Source organism: Drosophila nasuta, unplaced genomic scaffold, assembly GCF_023558535.2.
Source record: "Drosophila nasuta strain 15112-1781.00 unplaced genomic scaffold, ASM2355853v1 ctg28_pilon, whole genome shotgun sequence".
Lineage (NCBI taxonomy): Eukaryota > Metazoa > Arthropoda > Insecta > Diptera > Drosophilidae > Drosophila > Drosophila nasuta.
Window position 1 is genome coordinate 178913 of NW_026869488.1, and position 25662 is coordinate 204574.

At 41.7% G+C, this 25662-nt stretch overlaps 1 protein-coding gene across 1 annotated transcript; it reads left to right on the forward strand.

Annotated features, from left to right (window-relative positions):
• Positions 1 to 19925: 19925 nt before the first annotated feature.
• Positions 19926 to 25662, forward strand: LOC132797865 (uncharacterized). The gene is made up of 3 exons (XM_060809623.1): positions 19926 to 20053; positions 20122 to 20988; positions 25485 to 25662. Exons 1-3 carry the CDS (start codon positions 20031 to 20033, stop codon positions 25660 to 25662), a joined length of 1068 nt encoding a protein of 355 aa, XP_060665606.1. The 5' UTR covers positions 19926 to 20030.

Genomic DNA, 25662 nt, shown 5'->3' on the forward strand with positions numbered 1-25662 from the left:
ATGTGGATATACCACTACCTAGCCATGACGAGGTCCGAGTTGCTATTATGCGACTCAAAACAACAAAGCAGCCGGTGCTGATGGACTGCCTGCAGAGTTGTTTAAAGCCGGCGACGAAGAGCTGATAAGGTGCATGCATCAGCTCTTCTGCAAAATATGGCTAGAAGAAAGCATGTCCAACGATTGGAATCTCAGCGTCCTTTGTCCTGTGCTGAAGAAAGGCGACCCAACGATATGCGCCAACTACCGGGGAATCAGCCTGATTGCCATCTCATATAAGGTCCTATCGAGCGTAATATGTGAACGACTGAAGCCGTATACCAGCACACTGATCAGACCTTATCAGTGCGGTTTCAGACCTGGTAAATCCACCATAGACCAGATCTTCACATTGCGCTAAATCCTTGAGAAAACCCACGAAAATGGAATTGACACACCATCTCTTTGTCGATTACAAAGCTGCATTCGATAGCCCGACAAGGGAACGCCTATATGCCACCATGTCTGAGTTGGTATTCCTGCAAAGCTGATACGTCTTTGCAGGATGACATTGAGCAGCACCATCAGCTCTGTCAAGGTAGGAACGAACCTCTCCGAACCTTTCAATACCGTTCGAGGTTTCAGACAAGGCGACCCCCTGTCGTGCAACCTCTTCAACTTTGTGATGGAAGGGGTCTTGCGGAAGGCCGGTGTGCATCGTGCTGGCACTATATTTTATAAAAGTATCCAGCTCCTTGCTTACGCGGATGATATTGACATCATTGGCCGCAGCAAGCGTGATGTCACTGCTGCATTTTCCGCTATCGAAAAAGAGTCAGCAAAAGTGGGTTTGGCGGTAAACGAGGGCAAGACGAAGTATATGCTGTCGACAAGCAGGAGGCGCGGCGACTAGACTCCCAGGTGGTAGCAGACAACTATATGTTCGAAGTGGTCAAGGAGTTCACATACCTTGGCACCGCCATCAACACCAAAAATGACGTCAGCCTGGAGATCAAGCGAAGAATCACACTTGCCAATAGGTGCTACTTTGGTCTGAGTAGGCAAATGTGCAATAGAGACCTCTCTCGCCGAACAAAATTAGCACTCTACAAGACACTCATCCTACCCGTGCTCTTATATGGCGCAGAAGCATGGGTAGTGTCAATGACAGATGCAGCAGCGCTTGGAGTGTTCGAGAGGAAAATTCTTCGCAAGATCTTCGGTCCCGTTCGGATTGGGGACGACTTTCGCATTCGGATGAACCACGAGCTGTACGAGTTGTACGACGACGTGGACGTGGTCCGGCGCATCACGATACAACGTCTGCGCTGGCTCGGACACGTTGTGCGTATGGATGAAGAATCTCCAGCTCAGAAGGTATTCGAAGCGAGAGTCGACTACGGGCGACGACGAAGGGGACGACCAAATCTTCGTTGGAAGGACCAAGTAGAGCAGGACCTTAATCTGCTGGGAATTTCCAATTGGAGGAGGCTTCGCAAAGAGCAGAGGCGCCTGGAGGGAGACGCTGAGGTCGGCCAAAACCCGAAATGGGTTGTAGTGCCACCTAATAATAATATGCACATGCTTTCCGTCAATAGCTCCTATGCAATTTATGAATTTCCATTGTTTCTCGAAATCATCAGCCGTTTCTTTCTATTCTTCTTAATTTCCTGGTATCTAAAATAATAATATATAATAGGGTAGAAGAGTATTATAACTTTGTGCCGACAGAAAATGTAACAGGTAGAAGGAGGCATCTCCGACCCTATAAAGTATATATATTCTTGATCAGCGTCAACAGCCGAGACGATATAGCTATGTCCGTCTGGGTGTCTGTGTGTCTGTCCGTATGAACACCTAGATCCCAGAGACTATAAGATAGAGCTATAATTTTTGTTCGAAAGCATTTGTTATGTTTGCACGCAGATCAAGTTTGTTTCAAATTTTTGCCACGCCCACTTCCGCCCCCGCAAATCGAAAAAATCGAATAACAAGCGCAATTTTAAAGCTAGAGCCTTCGAATTTTGGTATATACAATAATTACTATAGTAGTTATGATTCCTGAAAATTTGGTTGCGATCAGATTATTATCGAAGTTATCAAAGAAATACTTTTGTATGGGCAAAATCGCCCACTTACTAGGGGTCTTAGTTGCTTTGGCTGGTATATTGTGCTATATATGGTATATTTTGAATGCGGTACATTATTAATATACCAAATATACCATTTGGCATATTTTTAGTGTTTTTGCAGTAAAAATACCATAAAATATATTTCTTTTATTCGAAATGGATAGCGGGTATCTCACAGTCGAGTACACTCGACTGTAGCTTTCTTACTTGTTTTATTTACAGCGCACTCTGGGCCGGATTGCCGATTTGGTGGCATTAAATCGAATATTGCATTTATCGAGCTGAAACTTGGCATACTTCAATAACAGACCACTCTAAATATTTAAGTACACTTCCAAGTAAGTTTCACCACGCCTACTCTAACTGCCCATATAGACATCATGACGTATACGTGATATTTTATTTTAATTTGTTTTTTACTTTTTCATCAGAGCATGCAAATAACTGTCGACCGTTTCTCGTTGTTCGCAAATACATATGTGTCTCTCCTCACTCTTTACGAAAAGACTCAGAGAGCAACCGTTTCGTGAATTCTCGAATGAGCTCGCTCGCGCTAAGAGCGAAACCATTTTTTTCTATTCTGTTTTGTTTCGGTTGTTCCAAGACCGTTTTGTCGTGTTCAGTGAAGAAAAAAGTCTTTTGCGTATGTATTGGTATACATTCACACGTATAGGCAAGCAAATCGTTAAACGTTTAATTGCGATCGTGAATTGAGTGTGTGAAGTTGCGAAATAATTGTTGTAAAATGAGAAGAGATATGAATAAAAATGTGCACAAATTCTTTAAATTAAATTTGGACAAGAACAAATCAATTTGTAATGTTTGCGGTATTAAATTGTCCGGTAATCATTCCACAAATTTAATTCTGGATATACAAAGTTAACACAATGCGAAGAAAAACGAAGAATATCATATCAAACGAGTGAAAAAGCAATTGTTTCTTCTTTGATCAAAATTGTAACCAGAGGCGGAAAACCATTCAAATTTCTATACAGTTCAATGAAATAATGGATCTAATGTATGTATAATGCACTTGGAATGAACCCTGTAACGTCGAGAAATATTATGAATTTTGTGTCAGTCAAAGAGCAGTTTGTCAAGGAAAATATAAGGGCACTTGCGAAGGGAAAGCTGGAAAGCAAATGATCCACGCAAGCCTGGCTAAAACCGAGATTGTTGTGAAGACCTTGGGCATGATTGAGCTCGGGGAATCTCACACTGGAATATATATGAAGAATAAAATTCTAGAAATCTTAGATGATTATGGCATATCACTTGATCAGATCTACAGGTAAAGATTGAATTATATTCAATTCTTAAAATATGTGATATTTTTTTTTTAAATTTCATATTCATGTACACAGCACTACGTCTGATAATGGGCGAAACATGATAAAAGCCGTCCAGGTATTAAATGATGCGAAGATGAAGAAGACATAGAAAGAGAGAATCTTCTGAATGAACTGGATTCTATTGAACTGGCTAATATACACCTAGTGAGATGTGCAGCACACACTCTGCAACTGTGCGTATTTGATGTAAATAAAACAAAGGAGATCGCCGATAAAATAAGTGCCTGTCGCACATTATGCAAATCGCTGCGCACACAAACATATAGGTAATATATAAGTTATACATATGTATATAAAAATTAATTTTTGTATATAACGTATTTATTTCAACGTATTTAATGCTAAAGAAATGATTGGACTTAAAGGATTTCCTGGCAACGCAGTCTAATATTTGTGTAGAGGCCGATCGGGATTGGATCGAGACGTACATTGACGCTTTCATTGACACATACCAGGCAACTTTAAAGCTACAAGAATGGATGGAACTTAAATTGAAATGCGAGAATAGCTACAATTTAATTTAAAAAAAACTATTGGCACAGATAAAAACAAGTAAGAAAGTTACAGTCGAGTGTGCTCGACTGTGAGATACCCGCTACCCATTTTTTAATAAAGGCAAAATATTGCGGTATCATTTTTAAAATATACCGAAAATACTAACAAAAATACTAAAAATATACCAAATGGTATATTTGGTATATATAGTATATGGTATATTGGTATGATATAGTACCGCATTCAAAATATACCATAGACGGCACAATGTACCAGATTGTCGGCCAAAGCAACTCAGACCCCTAGTAAGTAGGCGTTTTTGCTCATACAAAAGTATTTAATAACTTCCACAATTTAAATTAAATTAAATTAAATTAAAATTACGCTTGTTATTCGATTTTTTTGATTTGCGGGGGCGGAAGTGGGCGTGGCAAAAATTTGAAACAAACTTGATCTGCGTGCAAACATAACAAATGCTGTCGAAAAAAAATTATAGCTCTATCTCTTATAGTCTCTGAGATCCAGTGTTTCATACGGACGGACGGACAGACACACAGACGGACAGACGGACATGGCTATATCGTCTCGGCTGTTGACGCTGATCAAGAATATATATACTTTATAGGGTCGGAGATGCCTCCTTCTACCTGTTACATACATTTCCTGCCGGCACAAAGTTATAATACCCTTCTACCCTATGGGTAGCGGGTATAATAAGAGAGACAAAATTGTTAGAAAATGATGCATTGTTGGCAGCGATTTACATGGATCCTCGGGTAAATTATATGTTGTCGAACTATCAAAAATCGTTAGCAAAGGCTAATTTGAAAAAACAGCTTTTCGTTTATATGAATTGAGAGAAGTAAGCTGTATGTCGTAGAATGTTTGAAATTTGGGTCCTGTTATGTTTATGTTGTAGTTTTGAGAAACTAATTAAAATTGTCTTCGTCAAAAACTAATACTTGTACTAAACTAAAATCCAAAAAACATTTCATACTTATTGTCGCTTTATTATTTAAGGCACAAACACGAAACGTTCCAGCGCTCGAGACTCCTGTGCAAGAAGAGATGCTAGCTTCCCCTGTCTTGTCAGTTCTTTCAACCGCATACTCATCTGAAGAAAAGTCGCTGTTCTCGGCATTTTTGGACGATTTGTAGACAGTTTCAGAAAGCAAAAAAGATCCTGTTTCTACAAAACTTGCCAAAATTTATGCTGACATCGAAAACTTCGACGTAACATTTGGTCGCTTGCCATTAAATTCAAATACATTGGAATTTTTTTAATGATTTTCAATTTAAGATTCTGCATATAAGTGCACTAGCGCAGGTTGCGCTGGCTACACCTGCAACGCAAGTGTCCGTCGAACGGGCATTCTCAGCCCTACACTTTATATTAAGTGAGCGAAGAAGTTCGATTAGTGCAGAAAATCTAAACTCCTTACTAGTTGTAGAGCTTAACACATAATATGTTACAAAAAATATATATAATATATATAGAAATACAAAAAAAAAATTTTAAAACAACATTGTCTGAAATTTTATTTTTCTTTTTAATAACATTTTGTTATATGGAATCTAAATGAAACTTGTTAACAAAAATATTTGAAAATAAAATTAAATTGTTCTATAAATCAAATTGTTTCCTTGCATATGTAGTGGTATACATTCACAAGCGATCGTTTTGCATACGAAATATATTAATTGCAACAACAACGAAAGTAAATGTGAAGACCGTTTGCGTTGAGTTTTTCGGACAATTACGCACTGCTCATTGGACGACCGAAATAAAAAGAGCTCAACTAAAAGCGCTCAACAGAAAACAAATGAAGACAGCAAAACTCTCTTGCTCAGAGCGAGAGCGAGAGAGTATGAACTTTTTCGGTTGTGCTCGCAACGAGGGCACAAGAAAAATAACGGTCGATAGTTATTTGCAAGCTATGTTTTTCATCTATTTGACCAAATATAAATTTAGCCAGCACGAAAGAGAGGCGCCCACTGTCGATCCACACGTCCAGCAACGTGGCATGACAGAACTCAAGCACTTCTGAAAAATTAAAGCATCGGAAAAGCCGCCAAAAGCCGCAAACCGGACTGTTATTAAAATTTAATATGAAGATTAATATATATACATTACACACCGCAGAAATACACGGAAATAGAGAAGACGAACACTTTTGTTTTCTTGGGACAACACAAAACAGTACACATATGTATATAACGTTTAACAAATTATCACACAAACTGTGTTTATTATTCTTAATTTTCATACCTCCAACATCAATATCCATTTTACAAAGTATACAATTTTTCTTTCGTTTGGATTTGCCAAGCGCACAAAGTCACCAAAAGTCTCCCACCAATTTGTTCAATCACTTGACTTTAAAAATCTATAAAAATTGCAAGTTTGCATTTTTAACAAAAATATTTATTGATACTTTCTATCTAGAGTATTTAGTTTAAATGTATAAAATAAAAATTAGAATTTTCTTCCGTAAAATTTTGGACTTTATACCACCGAATCGGCAATCCGGCCCAGTGTGCGACATTTTTATTTTTCACAAATTTGTTAATTTCACAATAGGCCGCCAATTTTGAATTAGTGGTGTGCAAACAAGTAAAATATTGTATAATCAAATCGATAGTAGCATCGATAAGCAATTGAAATGTGATAAATGGCGGTTCTAATTCGAATAAATCAAAATTGTTTTCAGGCCTATTTCGGCATAATTGCAGGTTTGTTTACATAAATAAAAACGTAAACAGTAAATTTTACTTATGTATTTACCTGTTGCAATTCTCAAGTGGTTCTAGTTTCGGTTTGCTTGAAGCCTCTCTAGTGGTTGTCACTGACATGAACGATGGATCAGTAGCTGGAGGTGATGCCTCAGGTTCTGGGTCCGCTTTTTGCGTACCAGTCGTTGTGCCAAACCGAACTCAATGCTCCAAAGCCTACAGACAGATGCAGGAGCTCACTCCATTCATTATCCAATGAAAACGTCGACGGCTACAATAACTTCCGAGAGGCTAGAGGCTCTTAAAAAAAAGGTCACAAGGATCGAAAAGCGCCTCTAAATTAATCCTCCACATTCACCAATTCATGTAAAACTATATATATAGATGCGTCATTTCAGACAACCAAAACGTATCTTTAACAAGTTAGAAAGCTACACTCGAGTGTGCTCGACTGTGAGATGCCCGCTAACCATTTTGAATAAAAGCAAAATATTGCGGTATTATTTTCAAAATATACCGAAAATACTACAAAAATACTAAAAATATATCAAATGATATATTCCTGAAAATTTGGTTGCGATCAGATAAAATTGTCCAAGTTATTAAAGAAATACTTTTGTACGTGTTTGTATGTATGTTTGGTGTATGAGAAGTTTTGCAACGAAGATTTTTGTTTTTTTACTCTAATTATTTATTTAAAATCTGTCTGTTTGGATAATAATTACATTTACGGAGGTAGCCTTGTCGATTAGCTTCTTACAAGAGATGGTTGGTGGGGTACTAGTGGGCTAATCGTCATCCTCCATAGGCAGGTCGAGGGGGTGTTTTCTTCTAAGCCTCCTGACAGTTTGACTGTTGTCCAAGACGTTGATGGCCAGTACGTTTGGGTGGTTATGGAGCCTGATGATGTAATTCGTGCTCACTTTTCGGACTTCATTTATCACCCAGGGAACCCTGAGTACCTCGTGGATGGTGCTGTTGTCGTGATAGGGATGAGCGTTCGATGAATGTTGAATGAATGTTTCTGCAGTTTGATTTACTGGCAGTGCCCCAAAACTGGATGTCGTAGGTGCAGATTGGTTTGATAATGGTTTTATAAACGAGCAGTTTACGTTTGCTTCTAAGCTTGGAGCGTCTTCCGATGAGCCATTGGAATTGCTTCAGCCTGCTTTTTCTTCCGTAAAATGGGTGTGCGCCATGTTAGCCGCCTGTCGAGCGTCATGCTCAGGTATTTTGCCTTGGAATTTTTGGGAGTGTTATCGCCATTGAGGCTGACAGTTACCGTTGCGGAGTGCAAATGTAGTTTGCGTGGATTTCTCGTGGTTTGCCAAGATGTTCCTCCTCAGTAGCCAGGGCTCGATTGTGTTTAGCTGACTCTGTAGTATTTCCGACGCCTCCTGTGGAGTTCGTGCAGTGGCGAGGAAGGCTGTGTCATCGGCGTATGTGACAACCGTTGGGTTGTCGTTGACAATTGTGTACAACGTGTAGTAGAGAGTGCCTAGAACGCTGCCTTGTGGTACCCCGGTTTGGATTCCTTTCGTGGTGGATCGCGCATTTCCGCATCTAACGTAAAAGTATCTGTTGTCAAGGTAATATTGAAGCAATACGTAGTGGGGTTGAGCTTCTCTTTAGTTTGAGCAGTAGCTCTGGGTGCCAGACTCTGTCGAAGGCTTGCTTCACGTCAAGCATTACGGCGCAGCAGTACTTCTTCTCCTCGAATGGGATCTCCAGGCATTGGCCAAGAACTCCTCGAAAGAGCTCTGCCTGAGCTTCAAAAGCTCATCCTTTAGCTGCATTGCGGCTCTATGGAACGCTTTTTTGTCTCATGTATTTCTGGACAGGACGCTTTGCAGGCTTGCAGTCTCGTGCTCCTCTTGATCATCTTTGGATGTGCAGTTTTTCTGAATTCAGGGAGGTTCAAGCGCAGTTCCACTGCGCTGTGGTCGGTCTTCTCCGCGTTAGAAGAGCACTAAACTTTGGTATTATCAAATCCATTGGAGAAGGCCATGTCAAAGATGTCGGGATGTTTGGTCGGATGCGTTCGCCAGTAGGTTGCCTCTGCTGTGGTGTGGCATACGATGCACCTGCGCTAGATGCACCTAAGAAGTGCTAGATGCACCTAAGCTAGATGCACCCAAGTGCTCCACCATCGGAGCTTTGCGATGAGATCACCCCCAATTAGGAATCTGTTGCCCATGCTGCTCAGCAGAAGATCAAAGTGCCTTTCGGACACTGTCTGGGGGGAGGTAGACCGCGGCGACTGTAAGGTCTCCTTGGCACATTTCACCCAGTCTTCCTGTTAGGTACTAAGCTCGTTGTACTTTACGCCCGCCTTAATAATTATTGCCGCTCTGCCAAGATCTCTGCCGCTGGGGTGGTCAGCATGCATGGCGTCATATCCGTGAAGTCGAAGGTATGATCTACTAGAGATGTGAGTTTCGGAGATGAGCAGTATGTCTATGTTGTGTGTGTGGATAAAGTGTGCCACATCTGGTCTACTTTTAATCAGGCCGTTAGCATATTTAATCCCGTTTGCATAGTGATTTGCAAACGGTAGCAAACATTTGGGTCATTTGGCTCATAACCCTCTCCATCATGCGCTCGAACATGGCTTTCATTGTGGCCATTGCCGCGTCCAGTGGATTGCGTGGTGGGATTGAATTGGCGTTGGGATGTGGGATGGTGTCTTGTGGGGCATCGTTTCTTGCTGTATTGTCATAGCTAACATTGGGATCGCTCCTGCTTACGTTGGGGTCGATCCTGCTAAAGTGGTTGGTAATGTGAGGCTGCCTACTTATAGGCTGGGCATGAGGCTGTTGAGTTTACTAGCGTTGTTTTTATACCCGCTATCCATAAGGGTAGAAGGGTATTATAACTTTGTGCCGGCAGGAAATGTATGTAACAGGTAGAAGAAGGCTTCTTGATCAGCATCAACAGCCGAGACGATCTAGCCATGTCCGTCTGTCTGTGTGTCTGTCCGTATGAAACACCTAGATCTCAGAGACTATAAGAAAAAGAGCTCTTTTTTTCGACAGCATTTGTTATGTTTGGACGCAGATCAAGTTTGTTTCAAATTGTTACCACGCCCATTCCCGCCCCCGCAAATCAACAAAAAGCGTAATATATACAATACAATATTGTGACGCTTCATACAGCGCCACAAAAATAAACAATAGCCCAAAACGTATATACCAGAGTTTTTCTTTCATACATGGTCACTCACCCAGCTGTGCTGAGTTAACAGCGAAAGTACAACGCAAAGAGAGATTACAGAGCATGCGCAACGCAAATATGAGCCAAGCAAGTTAACAGAGCATGCGCAACGCAAATATGAGCCTAGCAAGTTGACAGCGCATGTGCAACGCAAAGGGAGTTAACAGCGCAAGTGCAACGCAAAGCGAGTTAACAGCGCATGCACAAATTTAGGAAAAGAAAGTAAAAGCGAGTTGGCAGAGCCAAGACCTTGACCTAGATAAAAAGGCGAGAGTATTAGGAGCGGATCTCTCACTCTGATAAGAACTTGCCAGTGCGTAACACTTTTACCCGCGAGAGTCATAAAGAAAAAGTCTAGAGCCACGTGCCAAGTATACATCGAACAGTTCCATCACGCAACACACGAATACTTTAAAGGTACGTTCATGCTGAACGCTTGATACCCATTTACACTTTAATTATTCCCTTTTGCTCCCCGTTCAACACATGCGATTACGCATAGCCATTAGCATAGTCATTGTATTAACCCCCTTCGAGTGCGACAACGCACTAACACAACCACACTAACGATATACGCTAGATATTGTTTTTCTTTTCGCCGCGTCTTTCGCTCGTCGTTGTTTACCTTTTCACACAACGCACATATTTTTCCCCGTTCACCGTAGTAGTGTGATTACAGATTACTACAGTCGACGCTGAAAAGTGTGTACAGTGTGACTGTGCCAGTGTGATCACACGCCAGCATTTGTCTCACTCATACTGTGTGCCTCGTCTTTTCCCGTAGTGCTTGTGCAAAGCAAAGTGCCCGTTCGCGGTAACAGTAGTACAGTCAACACTGTAATAGTGTGTATAGTGCGGCCGTGTCAGTGTGATTACACACCAATACTCGCCTCACCTACACCGTACATCCCGGTTACGATTCTCCGCGAGGTATACCTAACTCCCGCTAGCCGTAATAGTGTGACTACAAACTATTATAGTCGGCGCCGGAACAGTGTGTACGGTGTGATTGGGCAGTGTGATTACACACTCACAACCATTTCACCCACGCCGCGTGCTACGATTCATACTATTCGTACGAACCCCGGTTTCTTCCCGTTAGCTGTAGTAGTGTGACTACAAACTACTACAGTCGACGCCGGAACAGCGTGTACAGTGTAATTGGGACAGTGTGATTACACACTCATAACCATTTCACCCACGCCGCGTGCCCCGTTTTTCATACCATTTGCACAAAACCCCAGTTTCTTCCCGTTAGCTGTAGTAGTGTGACTACAAACTACTACAGTCGACGCCGGAACAGCGTGTACAGGGTAATTGGGCCAGTCTGATTACACACTCACAACCATTTCATCCACGCCGCGTGCCCCGTTTTCCATATTCTTCGCACGAACCACAACTCTTCCCGTTTAGCTGTAGTAGGGTGACTACAACCACTACAGTCGACGCCGAAAAGTGTGTACAGTGCTGCATAGTCGGTGTGCTTCACACTGACTTCCGTGACAACTTCCTCCGTATAACAACCCTATCGACGTTGGACCCGAGAACAACCCCAGAAGCAGAAATATTTACATCATTGTTGACAAATCTGTTGCCAGAGAAATAACAAATAAAAAATAAACAACGTTACAAATTGAAAACTCCTGTCTTTTCTTTACATCTTGATCTCCATTTGCCTACGAAGATCGTCTCACACCTTGAGATACTCGACTTGTAGGGTTTCAGCAAACATAAATTTCTTATTTCGATCCCTGGACAGCGCTAGCTACCTCGGCGTTGTGACGGTTCGTTACAAGTGGCGCCCGAGCAGGGACCCTACAAGTCAAGTGGAACTTAGTTTCCGAGTGGCATAAAAACCCACTAGCAAGGTGTGATTTTGTAGTTTAAGTCGTTAAATTTCCGCGAGTGCTTCAAAGAAAAAAATAAATAATGAGTGATCAGAGAGCGACAGCGACGCATACTCACAGGAGATACCCAACCCTGGAGTTGGCGTGAAATGGATCTATTACCGTCGGCGCGATGAGCTAGAAGCATTGGCGCAAGAATTTAAGTTCTCAGTCGAAGGCAAGGTCGAGGACATGCGGAAGGCGTTCGGGTCACTAATTGCCAAAAGTAGACTTGGAAGGAAAGTCTGGGCTCGACTGGCCGAATTGAAAATGATATACACGCGACCGTGCACTCCACAACCCGACGCGCAAGCCACCACCTCGGGCTTGAGCCAGCAGTTTTTACACGCCCCACCGGTTACCCTGCCCAAGACGGAAGCACGTACGACGTCTCACGCCCCGGTGTTAACTTCTACCCCTGCCACTTCAAGTCTATACAGGCCAATTCTCCCGGCACTCGTCAGCGAACCCCAGCCGAACCCGATCACCGCCAATCCAAGCCATGGACCATACGGCACTCACCTGGATCGAATTCGGAAATGGGGAATCCAATTCGACGGTCAGGGTGATCCGTTGGCTTTTGTCGAGGCATTGGAGGAACGGGCTCAGGCATATGGGATCTCGGTCGATGCATTGTTCCGAACCAGTGGGCTGAGCGCAGTCCCTTGGTCGGAGTTCCGTAAGAAATTTCTCGCGTTTTTCTTGCCCACGCGGTATTTTGAAAGGTTAGGAGATAACATCCGCGAGCGTAAACAGCGAGAAAACGAATCCTTCAAGGATTTCGTAACGGAGATTCGGTTCCTCAAGCACCATGCTGATTACAGTACGATGTAAGAGTTGGACCGAATCTACGACAACGCCCGCCCCGAATACCAGTACTACGCCCGCCGACACGAGATCACAAGTCTTCCCCAACTGATCCAGTTGGCCACGGAGTTCGAATACATCCAGGATCGAATCCAGCCACGGACCTCACTGGCGACGGCGACTGCCATTTCACTCCCGGCACCGGCCCGCCGCGAGGCATATCCGCCAACACAGACTCCACCGACGTGGCATAACCCTTTCCGAGGACCACCCGAGGACAGGCCCCGCCAACCACCAGTTCGGAACACTCCCACAGGACAAACTTCAGTGCCGGATGTAGCCCGGGTTTGCCGACCATGCGCGGAACCAGGACATGTACAGGCAGCATGTCAGAATCCTGCCGTGATATTCTGTTGGGACTGCGGCAAACGAGACATACGCACGATCCATTGCTGTCGGAACAACGGGACGGGAAACGGTCATCGCCCTCTACCCCGGTGGGAGGAGCAGAGGACGATAGACACCACGACCCGCCAGTAACCCCCACGATGCATCTAACCGGTGGGAGAATCGTGGCCAGGATCCAGATCGAAGGCATGCCCACCGAGGGAACTGTGGATACCGGTGCCACCACGAGTTTCATCAATGAAGAGTTGGCCGCACGACTTAGCACCCCCGAGAACACATTGGCTAGGGATTCGCGAATTCGTCTCGCCGACGGCTCCGTTCGGGAGGTCACGAAGACGCTCACAGCGCGAGTTATATATGTTTGACATATATATACATGAGTTGTATTTCAATAAATAAGAATGTACACAGTGTCGTAGAGTTGAACTGGTTTATTCAGAGAATTGATACAAACTGAAGTTAAGCTGTGCAAGAAGTGCTATTTTATACTTGGATGTTGGCGGCAGCCAAACCGTCTGAGTTGTTTATAATTACGTTAGCATATTCTGACTTTAGAGTGCAAGCTTGGTTGTTTATGTTTACGTTAAAGAAGCTAGCAGTCCCAGTTTGGGTTATTAGTTTATAGTGGAAGCTTGAATGTTTATGTTTACATAATTGACGATCGCAATCCCGATCTAATGGAATGCTTTGTATGTGTTAGTGTTGGGTAAGTGGTAAGTGGTGACAAATGAGATGGGGAAGTGGTAAGTGGTGACAAATGTATAACTCCTCCATCGCCAGAATTTGAATTCTCCTGAATTCTTTTAAAATTAACATGAATATTATTAGGTCTTAATTTTATACACAAGTAAAATATTAATATTAATATAATAATTGCAAATGTAATTGAAATGCCATAACTTATTTTTTATGAAATTTTAACTCTGTGATTTCTTGTAAGTTTTCAAAGTTCTGTATTGAGAAGTGTTCAAAGTTTATTGTGTTTTTATAAGATTGGTTCAATAAGTTTGTTGGGTAAAAAAATCTATCTATCAGATAATATTTGAATTTTACAGTTAACAAATTGTATTAAGTAGTTTCCATTTAATGTAATATTTCTTTGATCGCAATTTTGTTTTAATTTTTCGTTTTACTGTTTCTTACAATTATTGTTTCATCATCTATTTGTTCTATACTGTATTTATTGTTGAATTTGAATTTACAATTGTTGTTTATTGTGCAGCTTTTACTTAATGTTAGTTCCCTTAAAATTACATTTTCTTTATAATCGTATATTTTATTACAAATTTGAGTAATTAGTAAATTTTCTTGATCAATTTGAATATTGTTGCTGTTAGGTATTGCAGTTATGAGTTTGATGTCTGTTTTTATAAAGTTTTTGGGTAGCTTGATTGCCATGACAATTGCGTTGTTTTTGTATTTTAATATGCCCATTCTGATTAATTTAATTTTATAAAAATCTATTTTAAATTTATTTATTTCGTCTTTTGATAATATTTCTGGTAAAATATATTGTTTTTGCTGATGCAATGGTTTCTTGAATATAATTTAATTTTTCTTCAATATTTTTAAAGTTCTCATTTGATCATTGAATAATATGTTTTTATTGTTTCTTTTGTTTGGTTATTCATTTTGGCTGAAAGAAGTTCTATCATATTTCTGTCTTGATGGCTTATGCCTGCTAGTGTGTTAATAGTATTATTAAAATGGTTGTTAATGTGAATTTGTTGGTTTAAGTAAGTGATTGCATTGTGATTATTTTGATCTATTATATTTAAGTGTTCTATAATTTCTTCCCTGTCCTCATTGTTCATAATGCCAAATAGCCATTTATGTACGGTGCCTATTCCATTAAAAATACCTCTTTCTGTTCGTGTTGATGGAGTGATAGAACTTACTTTTGCCCTTAGTAATTCTATTTCATCAATTAATGTTTCCTTATTTGCTATTTCGATATTCTTTATATTGTCGTATATTTTATTGATTATTATTGTGATTTGATTAATGTCAATAATGTGCAAAATTATAATAGTTTCATTTACAATTTCTGTAGAATACATATGTATAGGGACATATCCTGCCTCCTCTTGAATTGGAACCACATGCAGTCTAGCATGTGTCATTGATAAAATCATTAAAGTGATTAATAAAATATTCTGAAAGTGCGAGTAAAAGAAAAAAAAATTTATATATATATATATGTATTTATTACTAAAACTGTTAATGTATATGTGCATGTATTTTAATTTTGTTCCATTTTAATGGTCTTTTGATATTACATGGATGAATATCTTCTAGTTTGGCGTATCTAAAATACGGCTCATCTTTATGTCTTAATCTTTTGTAATTTTTAATTGGTCCTTCCTCTCTTTTTTCTTCATACTGTTCTCTTTCTTCATTTAGTTTTGTTATGATTTTTTCTTTGTTAGCGCTTATTATTTCTTTAAGGTCTTGTGAGTTCTTTGTATTTTTAGCTTCGTTTGGGGAGCATTTTATAGTTGTGTGATACCTATTATTGTAAGTGTTAACAGCAATTTTAATTTTTGATTCTATCGAGATGTCTTCATCTATGCTATTGACAATTTCTATTAACGTGGAGTGAAGTCTTTCAATGTCTGCGTTACCTGTGTGCGAGTTTGGTTTTGTTAAATGTAACTCGACTTTTTCTTTATTTAAGAAACTTTGAATCTGTTCTGATCTAAATTCATTATCCATAATAATTTTGTTGGGTTTGCCAAATTTTGTGAATTGCTCTATTATAATTTGCAATTTTGCCCTCAATTCCTATCTTTTATATTGTATGCAGCTACAAATGTTGTAAGTTTATCTATGATTGTAACAAATGATCGGTGTTTGATATGGAAAATGTCTATATGAATTATTTCATTTTTCTCTTGAGGAGTTTCTGTGATATTGAATTTTGCTTTGATCGGTTTCCTGTCATACTTAATTTCTCTACATTTTGTGCAGTTGGATATAACTAAGTTAATGTGCTCTCTAAGTTTTGGATAATAAATTTTGTCTTTCAAACTATAAAATGTCTCGTTCATGCCACTATGTAGGGATTCTTTTGTGTGATATAAAGCTATTTGTTTGTGGAGTTCCTGTTCGTCATTTATGTCTACTGCTCGTTTTGTACATTTTAAGAATTTTATATTTTTCGTGTCTTTAAAACTGTCTATTATAATACATTGTACTTTATAGTAAATGGAATCTGGTACTTCTGAATATATGCCAATAGTTCCCTATTAATATTGTTTAAGAGTTTCTGTTCTATTTCTAAATTGTCGTCTGCTGGATTAATTTCAATAATTTTTCTGCCTTTATTTTTAATTATACTGTCTGTTGCTAAATATGTGATAATGATTTGAGTTTTGAATTTATTAACTATATCATCTGTTATATAAAAATCTATTGGTTCGTTCTCGTTTGCTGAGTGAATTGTGTCTGTCAATGCTAAATTTGATTCATTAATATTTTCTTTGTCTATAAGCGGGGCTGTTTCCTGCCTACTGAGGAAATCCGCCACTTTGTTATTTTTCCTTTTAAATATTTGATATCACAATCAAATTCTTGTAGTTTCAATATCCATCTTTGATGTTTGTCCTTGAGGTCTTTCCCTTTGTATTTTTATTTAGATACATAATTGGTTGGTGATCAGTTATAATTGTAAATTGTGTGCCATATAGGTAATGCCTAAAGTAGTCTACGGCATACACAATTGCCAGAAATTCTTTATCTGTCGCGCTGTATTGGTTTTCGTGTTTGTTTAGGGTCCTAGATACGAATGCTATTGGCTGAGTTTGCTGTGATAACACTGCTCCTATTGCAAAATCACTCGCATCTGTCGTTAATGTAAAAGGTTTATCGAATTCTGGGAATTTCAAAATTGGATGTGAGCTTATAAGTTCTTTTAAATTTTCAAAAGAATCTATAAATTCTGGGTCATTTTATTAATATTATTTCCTTTTTGTAAATATTTGATCATAGGGTATGCAATTTTTGAGTAATCTTTTATGAACTTTCTATAAAACCAGTCATGCCTAAAAACCTTTTAGTTGTTTTTCTGTTTTTGGGATTGGAATAGCTAAAATATCTTGTATCTTTTTGGATTTGGTCGAATTCCGTCTTTACTGAGTACATGTCCTAAAAATTCTGTATCTTGTTTCATAAATGAGCATTTATTTACTTGTATTTTTAATCTGTGTTCTTGGAGTTTTTAAAAATTTTTCTAAAGCATGTTTGTGTTCTTCGAGCGTTGTTGAGAATATTAAAATGTCGTCTAAGTAGACTACACATATTTTGTTTATGTAATCTCTTAAAACATCATTCATTAATCTTTGAAAAGTTGCTGGTGCGTTTTTAGTCCGAATGGCATTCTAACGTATTCATAAAGTCCTAATGGTGAAACAAATGCTGTCTTCTCTATGTCTTCTTCAGCCATCAAGATTTGATGATAACCTTTTGCTAAGTCCAATGTACTGAAATATTGAGCCCTACCAAGTTTGTCTAATATTGAGTCCATGAGAGGTAACGGATATTTGTCTGGTATTGTTACATGATTTAATCGACGATAGTCTACACATAATCTATATTTTTGTACTCCTGAATTATCTATTTTCTTTGGCACCATGCATATAGGTGAGCTGTATTTACTTCTGCTTTTTCTTATTATGCCGTTTCTTTCCATTTCTAAAATTTGTTTTCGAATTTCTTCTTCATATTTTGGAGAACACCTGTAAATTTTCGAATTGATCGGTTGGTCCGTTATTGTTCTTATATTGTGTACCACTGTATTTGTATTTGTCAATTGGTCGCCTTCTTTATAGTATAACTTGTTAAATCTTTTGTTTAGATTGGTAATAATTTCCTTTTCTTCTAAATTTAAATCTGTTAAATTAAAGCTTTCAATTTCACTTACTTCCAAAACACAAGCCTCTTCAGGATGCTTGGAATGGAATGGAATTTCAGCATCATTTATCAGTTTAATTGTTTTCTTCTTGAAATCAATAAATTGAACGTTTCTTTGGATGAAGTCCATACCCAATAGAAAATCGTATGATTTATCCAGGGGTAAAGCCACCCATCTTGAACGAACTTGTGGAGAATATTGAAATTCTCTTGGTGCTTCTGTCATAACTAAGTAATTATTAGTTTCAAACTTTGCATTAATTGTATGAATTGTTTTTGAATATTTTTCAATTATTTTGTAAAAATTTTCCTGCACTTTATTTGTGTTTAGGCTGGCAAAAATCCTCTGCTGAACCCTCCCCGAGGGTGCTGGCTGGGTAGGATCTGTATTACCTCAGTGTCAACGGGTAGCAGATCTCTACTATACGTCGATATTTCAGGAACTGCAGATCTAGCTGAGGACTCTGTTCCTTATCTTTCGGGCATCTGCCTGAAGATAAGTAGCAGAATCCATGGTACGAGGTGTCTGGCGGTCAGACTGAAAACGCTATGGGGGGCTCCCAAGAACAAAATTAGCCAACTATGGTCTCGGAATGGACTCATTAAACTATTCAACTCGGGCTGGGATGTCAGCCCAAACGTCGGTGGAAGGCGTGACTGCTACCACCGGCGGGCACGGGGGGGAGAGATCCTCTCTGCGTGTCGCCAGCGGTCACACCTCTGAGGCGGCGGGAGCAGGCCGTATCAGTTGTAACAACACTGCCACCAAAATTCGAGGTTGGTGCGCGCGGGTGCTGTGGTCTTAACCGACACGGACCAAAAGAGCGCTGCGCCAACTTCTACGGTGGAGGGGAACGTCTTCCTCTTCAGTCACCCCTGCCTATCGCCAGCACCTCCAAGGTTGCGCAGCGGGGCACGGGGGGGCTGAAGGAGAAGGCCAAAAATAGGGCGGCGACCCGTATTCACGCAAGGCTTAGTGGCGTAGCTAACCTGTCCGTCAAGGACCAGGAGAGGCTTGCCTGGGCCAACACGTGGATGCGGGAAAACCAACTTAGCCCCCTTCCAAAAGACAATAAAGTGCAGACCGGTTCTACCGGCCCTGCCAACAACAAGGTGGAGTCCATGGCAAGCAAGCGCCAACGGTCCGCTGAGAGTCCCAAGCAAGGGGCTCCAGTGAGCAAGAAGCTGCGAGCACCTGGCTCCACCAACACGGACTCGAACAGGACGAAACAGAGAGCAACGGTTGCTGAAACTGCCAGGCGGCATCTCGCCGTTGCTCTCATAGACAGAGGGACCCTAACGGGAAAATGTCTGCAGAGCGGTGGCGGTTGACCCATAGCAAGCTGGTCGACGCACTGTTTGTCAGGATGGAGAATGTCCCAGACAGTCCAATGCCTACATTCGAAGGCACTGGCTGGCTGAATGGTGTCAAGATCCTGACATGCAAGGACGACCCAACATTGCAGTGGCTGCAAGCGACCGTACCCAAACTGGACGGGCTGTGGGAGGGGCCAAGCTGGACGTGGTGGACAGGAATAATATTCCGTCCATGCCGAAGGCGAAAGTCCTTTTCCCAATAGTTGTCCAGGGAGAGCGGGCGCTTCAGCTGCTTAAAAGCAGAACCCGGCCATACCGACGAGTGATTGGTCCGTGCTGAAGGTTGATGAACCTTTACCCAGTGGTGGGCAGCACGTGATCATTCAGATCAACAAGGAGGCCGAGGATCTGCTATATAAACGCAATGGGAAGATGGCGTGGGGCTTAGGGAGCGTGTACCTTCGCCTCAAGAAACGTCATCCGAACGACAAGGACACACACACGCTGAGGTCTGGGGAGGTTGAGGCAGATCTCGGTCTCGAGAGCGTGACCGACGCCACCCAGCACCTCAGCCTGACTGACAAGACGGAGGAGGTGGGGAGGAACTGTCCATGGAGACGGGCCCCCGCGAGTTTGCTAACCTCTAATGAGTGTGCTGCAACTCAACCTCCATAAATCTAAAACGGCTTCGGCGGAGCTACTCCTTGCCCTGGAGGAAGTGTCCGCCTACGCGGCTTTGGTCCAAGAACCGTGGATAGCGTCGGGCAACACGGTGGCTGGACTGAAGTCGCCCAACTATGATTTATACGTCCCGACATTGGTAAGCAGATCGAGAACTGCCATCCTTGTAAAGAAGGGGCTAAAAGCTCATCTACTACCTAATTACAGCAACGACGATCTAACCGTGGTGGTGCTGGAGAGCCGTGAAGGATGTTTGCTGCTGGCATCCTGTTATATGGCCCACGACAAGCCGGCTCCACCTGACGAGCTGCGGAGGCTGGTGGACATGGTCTGCTCCTCCAATAAGCATATTATTATCGGAACGGACGCCAACGCCCACCATAGCGTCTGGGGAAGTCCCGACATCAACGACAGGGGTGAGTCAGTTCTTGATTTTATCCTTAACCATAAGCTTAGACTAGCCAACAGGGGTGAGGTATCTACCTATGTAGGTCCCACCTCCAGTAATGTGCTGGACTTAACGATTTCAACTGAGTGTACCAATGTTGAAGAGTGGAGGGTCCTGGACAGACCCTCCTTCTCGGACCATAAGTACATTCAATTTACCATTCCTTTTAACAGGGTACCTGCGGCTCAGCCGTTCAGAAATCCCCGTAACACGAACTGGGCGAAATTCTCTAGCCTTGTTTCCAAGTCTCTTGGTTCGCCGGGTAACATCAACTCGGTGCAGGACCTAGAAACTAATGTCAATGTCCTTTCTGCAGGACTACTTTCAGCGTTTCGCCAATCTTGTAGACTCTCAAGACCGACGAGAAGATCGAAGCCACCCTGGTGGAACCCAGATCTCTCATCGCTACGTGGAGAGCTTACTAGCATGTTTCAACTTGCTAAGAAGGCGGACAACGAATATGTCTGGGACGAGTATAGGTCTCTCCTGAAGTCGTACAAGAAGATGATCCGATCATCCAAAAGGTCTTCATGGAGAACCTTCTGCTCGGACCTGGATAACATCAAAGACACCTCCAGACTGAGGAAGCTGCTGTCCAAGCAGGCTTCCAGTCCTAGTCTGCTCAAGTCGGGCGATGGAGTGTGGACGGAGAGCAGTGCTGAAACTCTTGAAGCACTGCTCTCAACTCATTTCCCAGGATGTATTGGAATAGAGAATAGTGACTGGCAGCTCTTTCCTAGTCTCCCAGTTATGAGACTCCCTGCCAGTCTAATTACAGATAACAAAATAATTTGGGCTATCGACTCCTTTGCGAAGGTCAGGTCGCCCGGTCTCGATGGACTTTCGCCAGCAATGCTGCAAGCCAGCAAGCCCACGATTGTTCCGTGGCTATCGGGTATCTATTCGGCGTGCCTCGCATGGGGTCATATCCCCACTCTTTGGAGGACCTCGAAAGTCATTTTCCTGCCCAAGGCGGGCAAATGCAGTCATGTGGTCCCAAATGACTTTCGGCCTATCAGCCTAACCTCTTTCCTGCTAAAAACATTGGAAAAGCTACTTGATTTGCACATCAGAAGCAACTCAATGCATCTGTTGTCCCCAAATCAGCATGCGTATACAAAGGGCAAGTCCATTGAGACTGCTCTCCATGCTCTAGTAGCCTCCATAGAAAAAGCGGACCACTATAAAGAATATGCCTTGGGTGCATTTCTTGACATTTCAGGCGCCTTCAATAACGTCACCACTGATGCTATTATGAAGGGCCTTACCTCAATTAACACGGCACCAGCGATCCACAGATGGGTCAACCGCCTTCTTTGTGACAGGCGGGTGGTGGCTACGTGGGGCGATGCGGCCATTACAAAGGTAGTGCGAGGTGGCACTCCCCAGGGTGGGGTTCTCTCGCCTCTCCTTTGGAATTTGGTCGTAAATAGCCTACTTCTAAAATTTACTAGACGGGCCCCAAGTTAATTGCCTATGCTGACGACATAAGCATTTTGATAACTGGGAAATGCCCAACCACCCTTAGTTCCGTAATGGAACTTACTTTGCGGGAAGTTAAAGCATGGGCCGAATCAGCCGGGCTCAGCATTAACGCGGATAAAACGGACCTTATCCTCTTCACGAAGAGGTATAAGGTACCTGCGTGGTCCCCAAAAATAGGCTGCACTATGCTAAAGCCGAGCCTAGCAGTAAAATACCTAGGTGTGGTCCTGGACAGCAAACTGACATGGAAGCTCAATGTGTTAGAAAGGGTGAAGAAGGCCACCGGAGCCTTGTACATGGCGAAAAAGATGCTTAGTTGCACTTGGGGCCTCTCTCCTAATCTAATGCGGTGGATATACATCTCAGTTGTTCGCCCTATCCTCACCTACGGTGTTCTAGTGTGGTGGCAGGCCACTGAAAAAAGGACGTACCTATCCATCATGGAAAGGACACAGCGTCAAGCGCTACTGTGTATCACAGGCGCTCTCAGGTCGACGCCAACTAAAGCCCTCGAGGTAATAGCTGGTGTGGAACCATTACACCTATACGCGCAATCCATAGCCGCAAAATCGTCCCTACGGATTGCCGCAACTGGCAATTTGGGTCTGCTAGGCTATGGTCACAGCGCCATTGGTAGGGAGACTAGTAGAGACTTGGACTATACTATCCCCTTACCAGTACTGACCATATTAACACTATATTCTTGGAACCGGAGTGCTGGCGGGAAGGGTTATGCATTCCCGAAGCCCTCAACCTCTTCACCGACGGTTCGAAGATGGATGATGGTGTCGGAGCGGCCGTATACTGCCCGGACCCGGTCTCCAAACAATCCTATAAACTCCCAGACCATTGCAGCATCTTCCAGGCGGAAGTTTTGCCATTGGCAAGGCTGCCGAATTGGCTCGGGGTTTACAGCGTGATCACACCTCTATTAACATCTTTGTTGACAGCCAGGCTGCAATAAGATCAATGCACTCTGATGTGGTCAAGTCCAAAGTTGTCCTGGACAGCAGAAGAGCAATAGAGTCGCTGAACGCATCTGCGGTCGTGCGAATCTATTGGATCCCAAGCCACCAGGGCATCGATGGCAACGAGATCGCAGACACTCTCGCCAAAGAGGGAGTGGGGCTCGATGTTGGCAACATGTGCAATGTTCCGATATCCCTGCGAACTCTAGGCAGTGAAATTGAGGTGCGCTCTAGACTTCAGTGGGACGCGAGCTGGCGTAATGCCAACTCGTGCAAAACTGCAAGGCTGATGTGTGCCTCTACTAACAAAAACTTAACCAAATTCGTCATGCAGCTTTCAAGGAAAGACTGCAGGCTAATGCTAGGCATTTTAACTGGCCACTGTATGTCAGCTGTCCATGCTGTAAAGATGGGCATCACGAACAGTGATCAGTGCAGGAAATGCAACGAACCCGGGGTTAAGGAAACACTTGAGCATCTTCTCTGTAGATGCCCAGCGTTATCCCGACTCCGGTTGAAATACCTTAATTCGCCGTGCCACAACGATCTTCGGGAAGTCTCACGGCTATCTCCTAGGATGCTGCTGGCTTTTGCCAAAAATGCATCCATACTGCGCGATTTCTGAGACGTAGATAAGCTACCGGTTCAGCTACGGACCTCCACTGGTCTATGCTTTGCCCCGTACTGGGGCAGCCGGTCCTACCTAACCTAACCTTATTTGTGTTTAATATACTAATTGTGGATCCAGTATCTAACAAAAAAGTAAATTTACAATCTTCAATTGTTCCTTCTATTAAAATTTTTCTTTCATCCGAGGCTACTGGGTAAAAAAATCTTTAGGGATTTCACTTGTTGTACTTTTATTATCCTCATCAATTATATTATCAACACTCATTGCCTCTGGGGGATTCTGTCTAACATTTTGACTTTCATTTTTATTGTAATTATTATTTGGATATTGATGTGGATTATTGTTAGTATTCTGATTTTGTTGATTATTGTTATAGTTATGATTGTATTGTGGATTAGTATTGTTATTCCTATTTTGTTGTTGATTATTATATTGTCTCCTAGTATTTTGACTTTTGGAAAATTGCCATTATTATTGTTGTTTTATTATTATTATTGTTGTTATTATTATTATTATTGTTGTTATTATTATTATTTCTTTGATCAATATTGTTACCTGAGTCATTCTCGGTATTTTTACGAATTAACAATCTTTGATTTAAATTTCCAAAATTTAGACCGATATATTTAGCAATTTCATTTCTAACCATTTGCACTGTTGTTAATGGCATTAGCGAGACTGCCATGGAACCTGCAGCTAATTCTTTTATTCGTTGAATCAATAGTGAACTTAATATATTTACTAAGCTTTCATTATTTTCAAATACAGCAAAGTCTGTTATTTCTTCCACTATGTACCTTACCTTAATATCTAAATCTTTAATAGATGTCACTCTGAGATTGTTGATCTTCCTAGTCAAACCCATTTGGTCCATTCTTGGCCGGTAATGATGTCGCAATTTCTCCTTACATTCCTCCCACGTTGTCGGTGTATTGATGGTGAGAACTGTTCTTGCCTGTCCTTGAATCTTCTTGTTGAATATAACGCTGAAAACCTGATCCGCATCATCTGCATATTCCTGCATAATCTGGTCCACTGAAGCATGGAGAGTACCATCTTGTCCAGTAAATGTTGGAAGATATCGAGTTTCCTTATCAATCTGGTTTCTAGCTCTTGTTCTTGAGTTCACATTTGGTAGTTGCATTTGTTGAACAACAATTTGAGTGACAGCCTGAATGCAATTCTGCATTTCGTTTATATTTTCGTTTTCCATTTTAAAGTTTATATATTTTTTTTTATCTTTGATTGTTAAATTGCCACTGGATTGTTTAGTTTTTAGTTTAGTTGCACAATTATGACTTTGTCCTTTTTTATGCCACTATTGTTTTACACTTTTTCACTTTCGGCGATAATTGTTATGCCTTTTCAGCTAAGTTCAAATATCACTTCTTAGTGTGTGTTTTGTTTTTTTGTTTTAACTTTTCACTTTCGATAACACTTGTTATGCCTTTTCAGCTAGTTCAAATGTTACTTCTTAGTGTGTTATTAATTTATCCGTCCGTTCAGACCGGCTGCGCCAGTTATATATGTTTGACATATATATACATGAGTTGTATTTCAATAAATAAGAATGTACACAGTGTCGTAGAGTTGAACTGGTTTATTCAGAGAATTGATACAAACTGAAGTTAAGCTGTGCAAGAAGTGCTATTTTATACTTGGATGTTGGCGGCAGCCAAACCGTCTGAGTTGTTTATAATTACGTTAGCATATTCTGACTTTAGAGTGCAAGCTTGGTTGTTTATGTTTACGTTAAAGAAGCTAGCAGTCCCAGTTTGGGTTATTAGTTTATAGTGGAAGCTTGAATGTTTATGTTTACATAATTGACGATCGCAATCCCGATCTAATGGAATGCTTTGTATGTGTTAGTGTTGGGTAAGTGGTAAGTGGTAACAAATGAGATGGGGAAGTGGTAAGTGGTGACAAATGTATAACTCGCGTGTCCGCCTGGAGAATCGAGAAGTTCGCGTAGCCTTCCTAGTCCTGCCACATATCCTTGAGCCCGTGATACTGTGCCTAGATTTCCTCTGCTCCACAGAGACAACGATTTGCTGCGGTACAGCCCAGATTCGTTTAGATACCTCGTTAGCACCGATGAAAACACCTTTGTGCCATCAAGCTTCGCACTCCGAGCCTATCCTGGCGACACCCCCTTCTCCAGTTCCACGGAAACGAACATGCGTAGAGGCAGATCCAATGCCCCGACCGACTCCTAG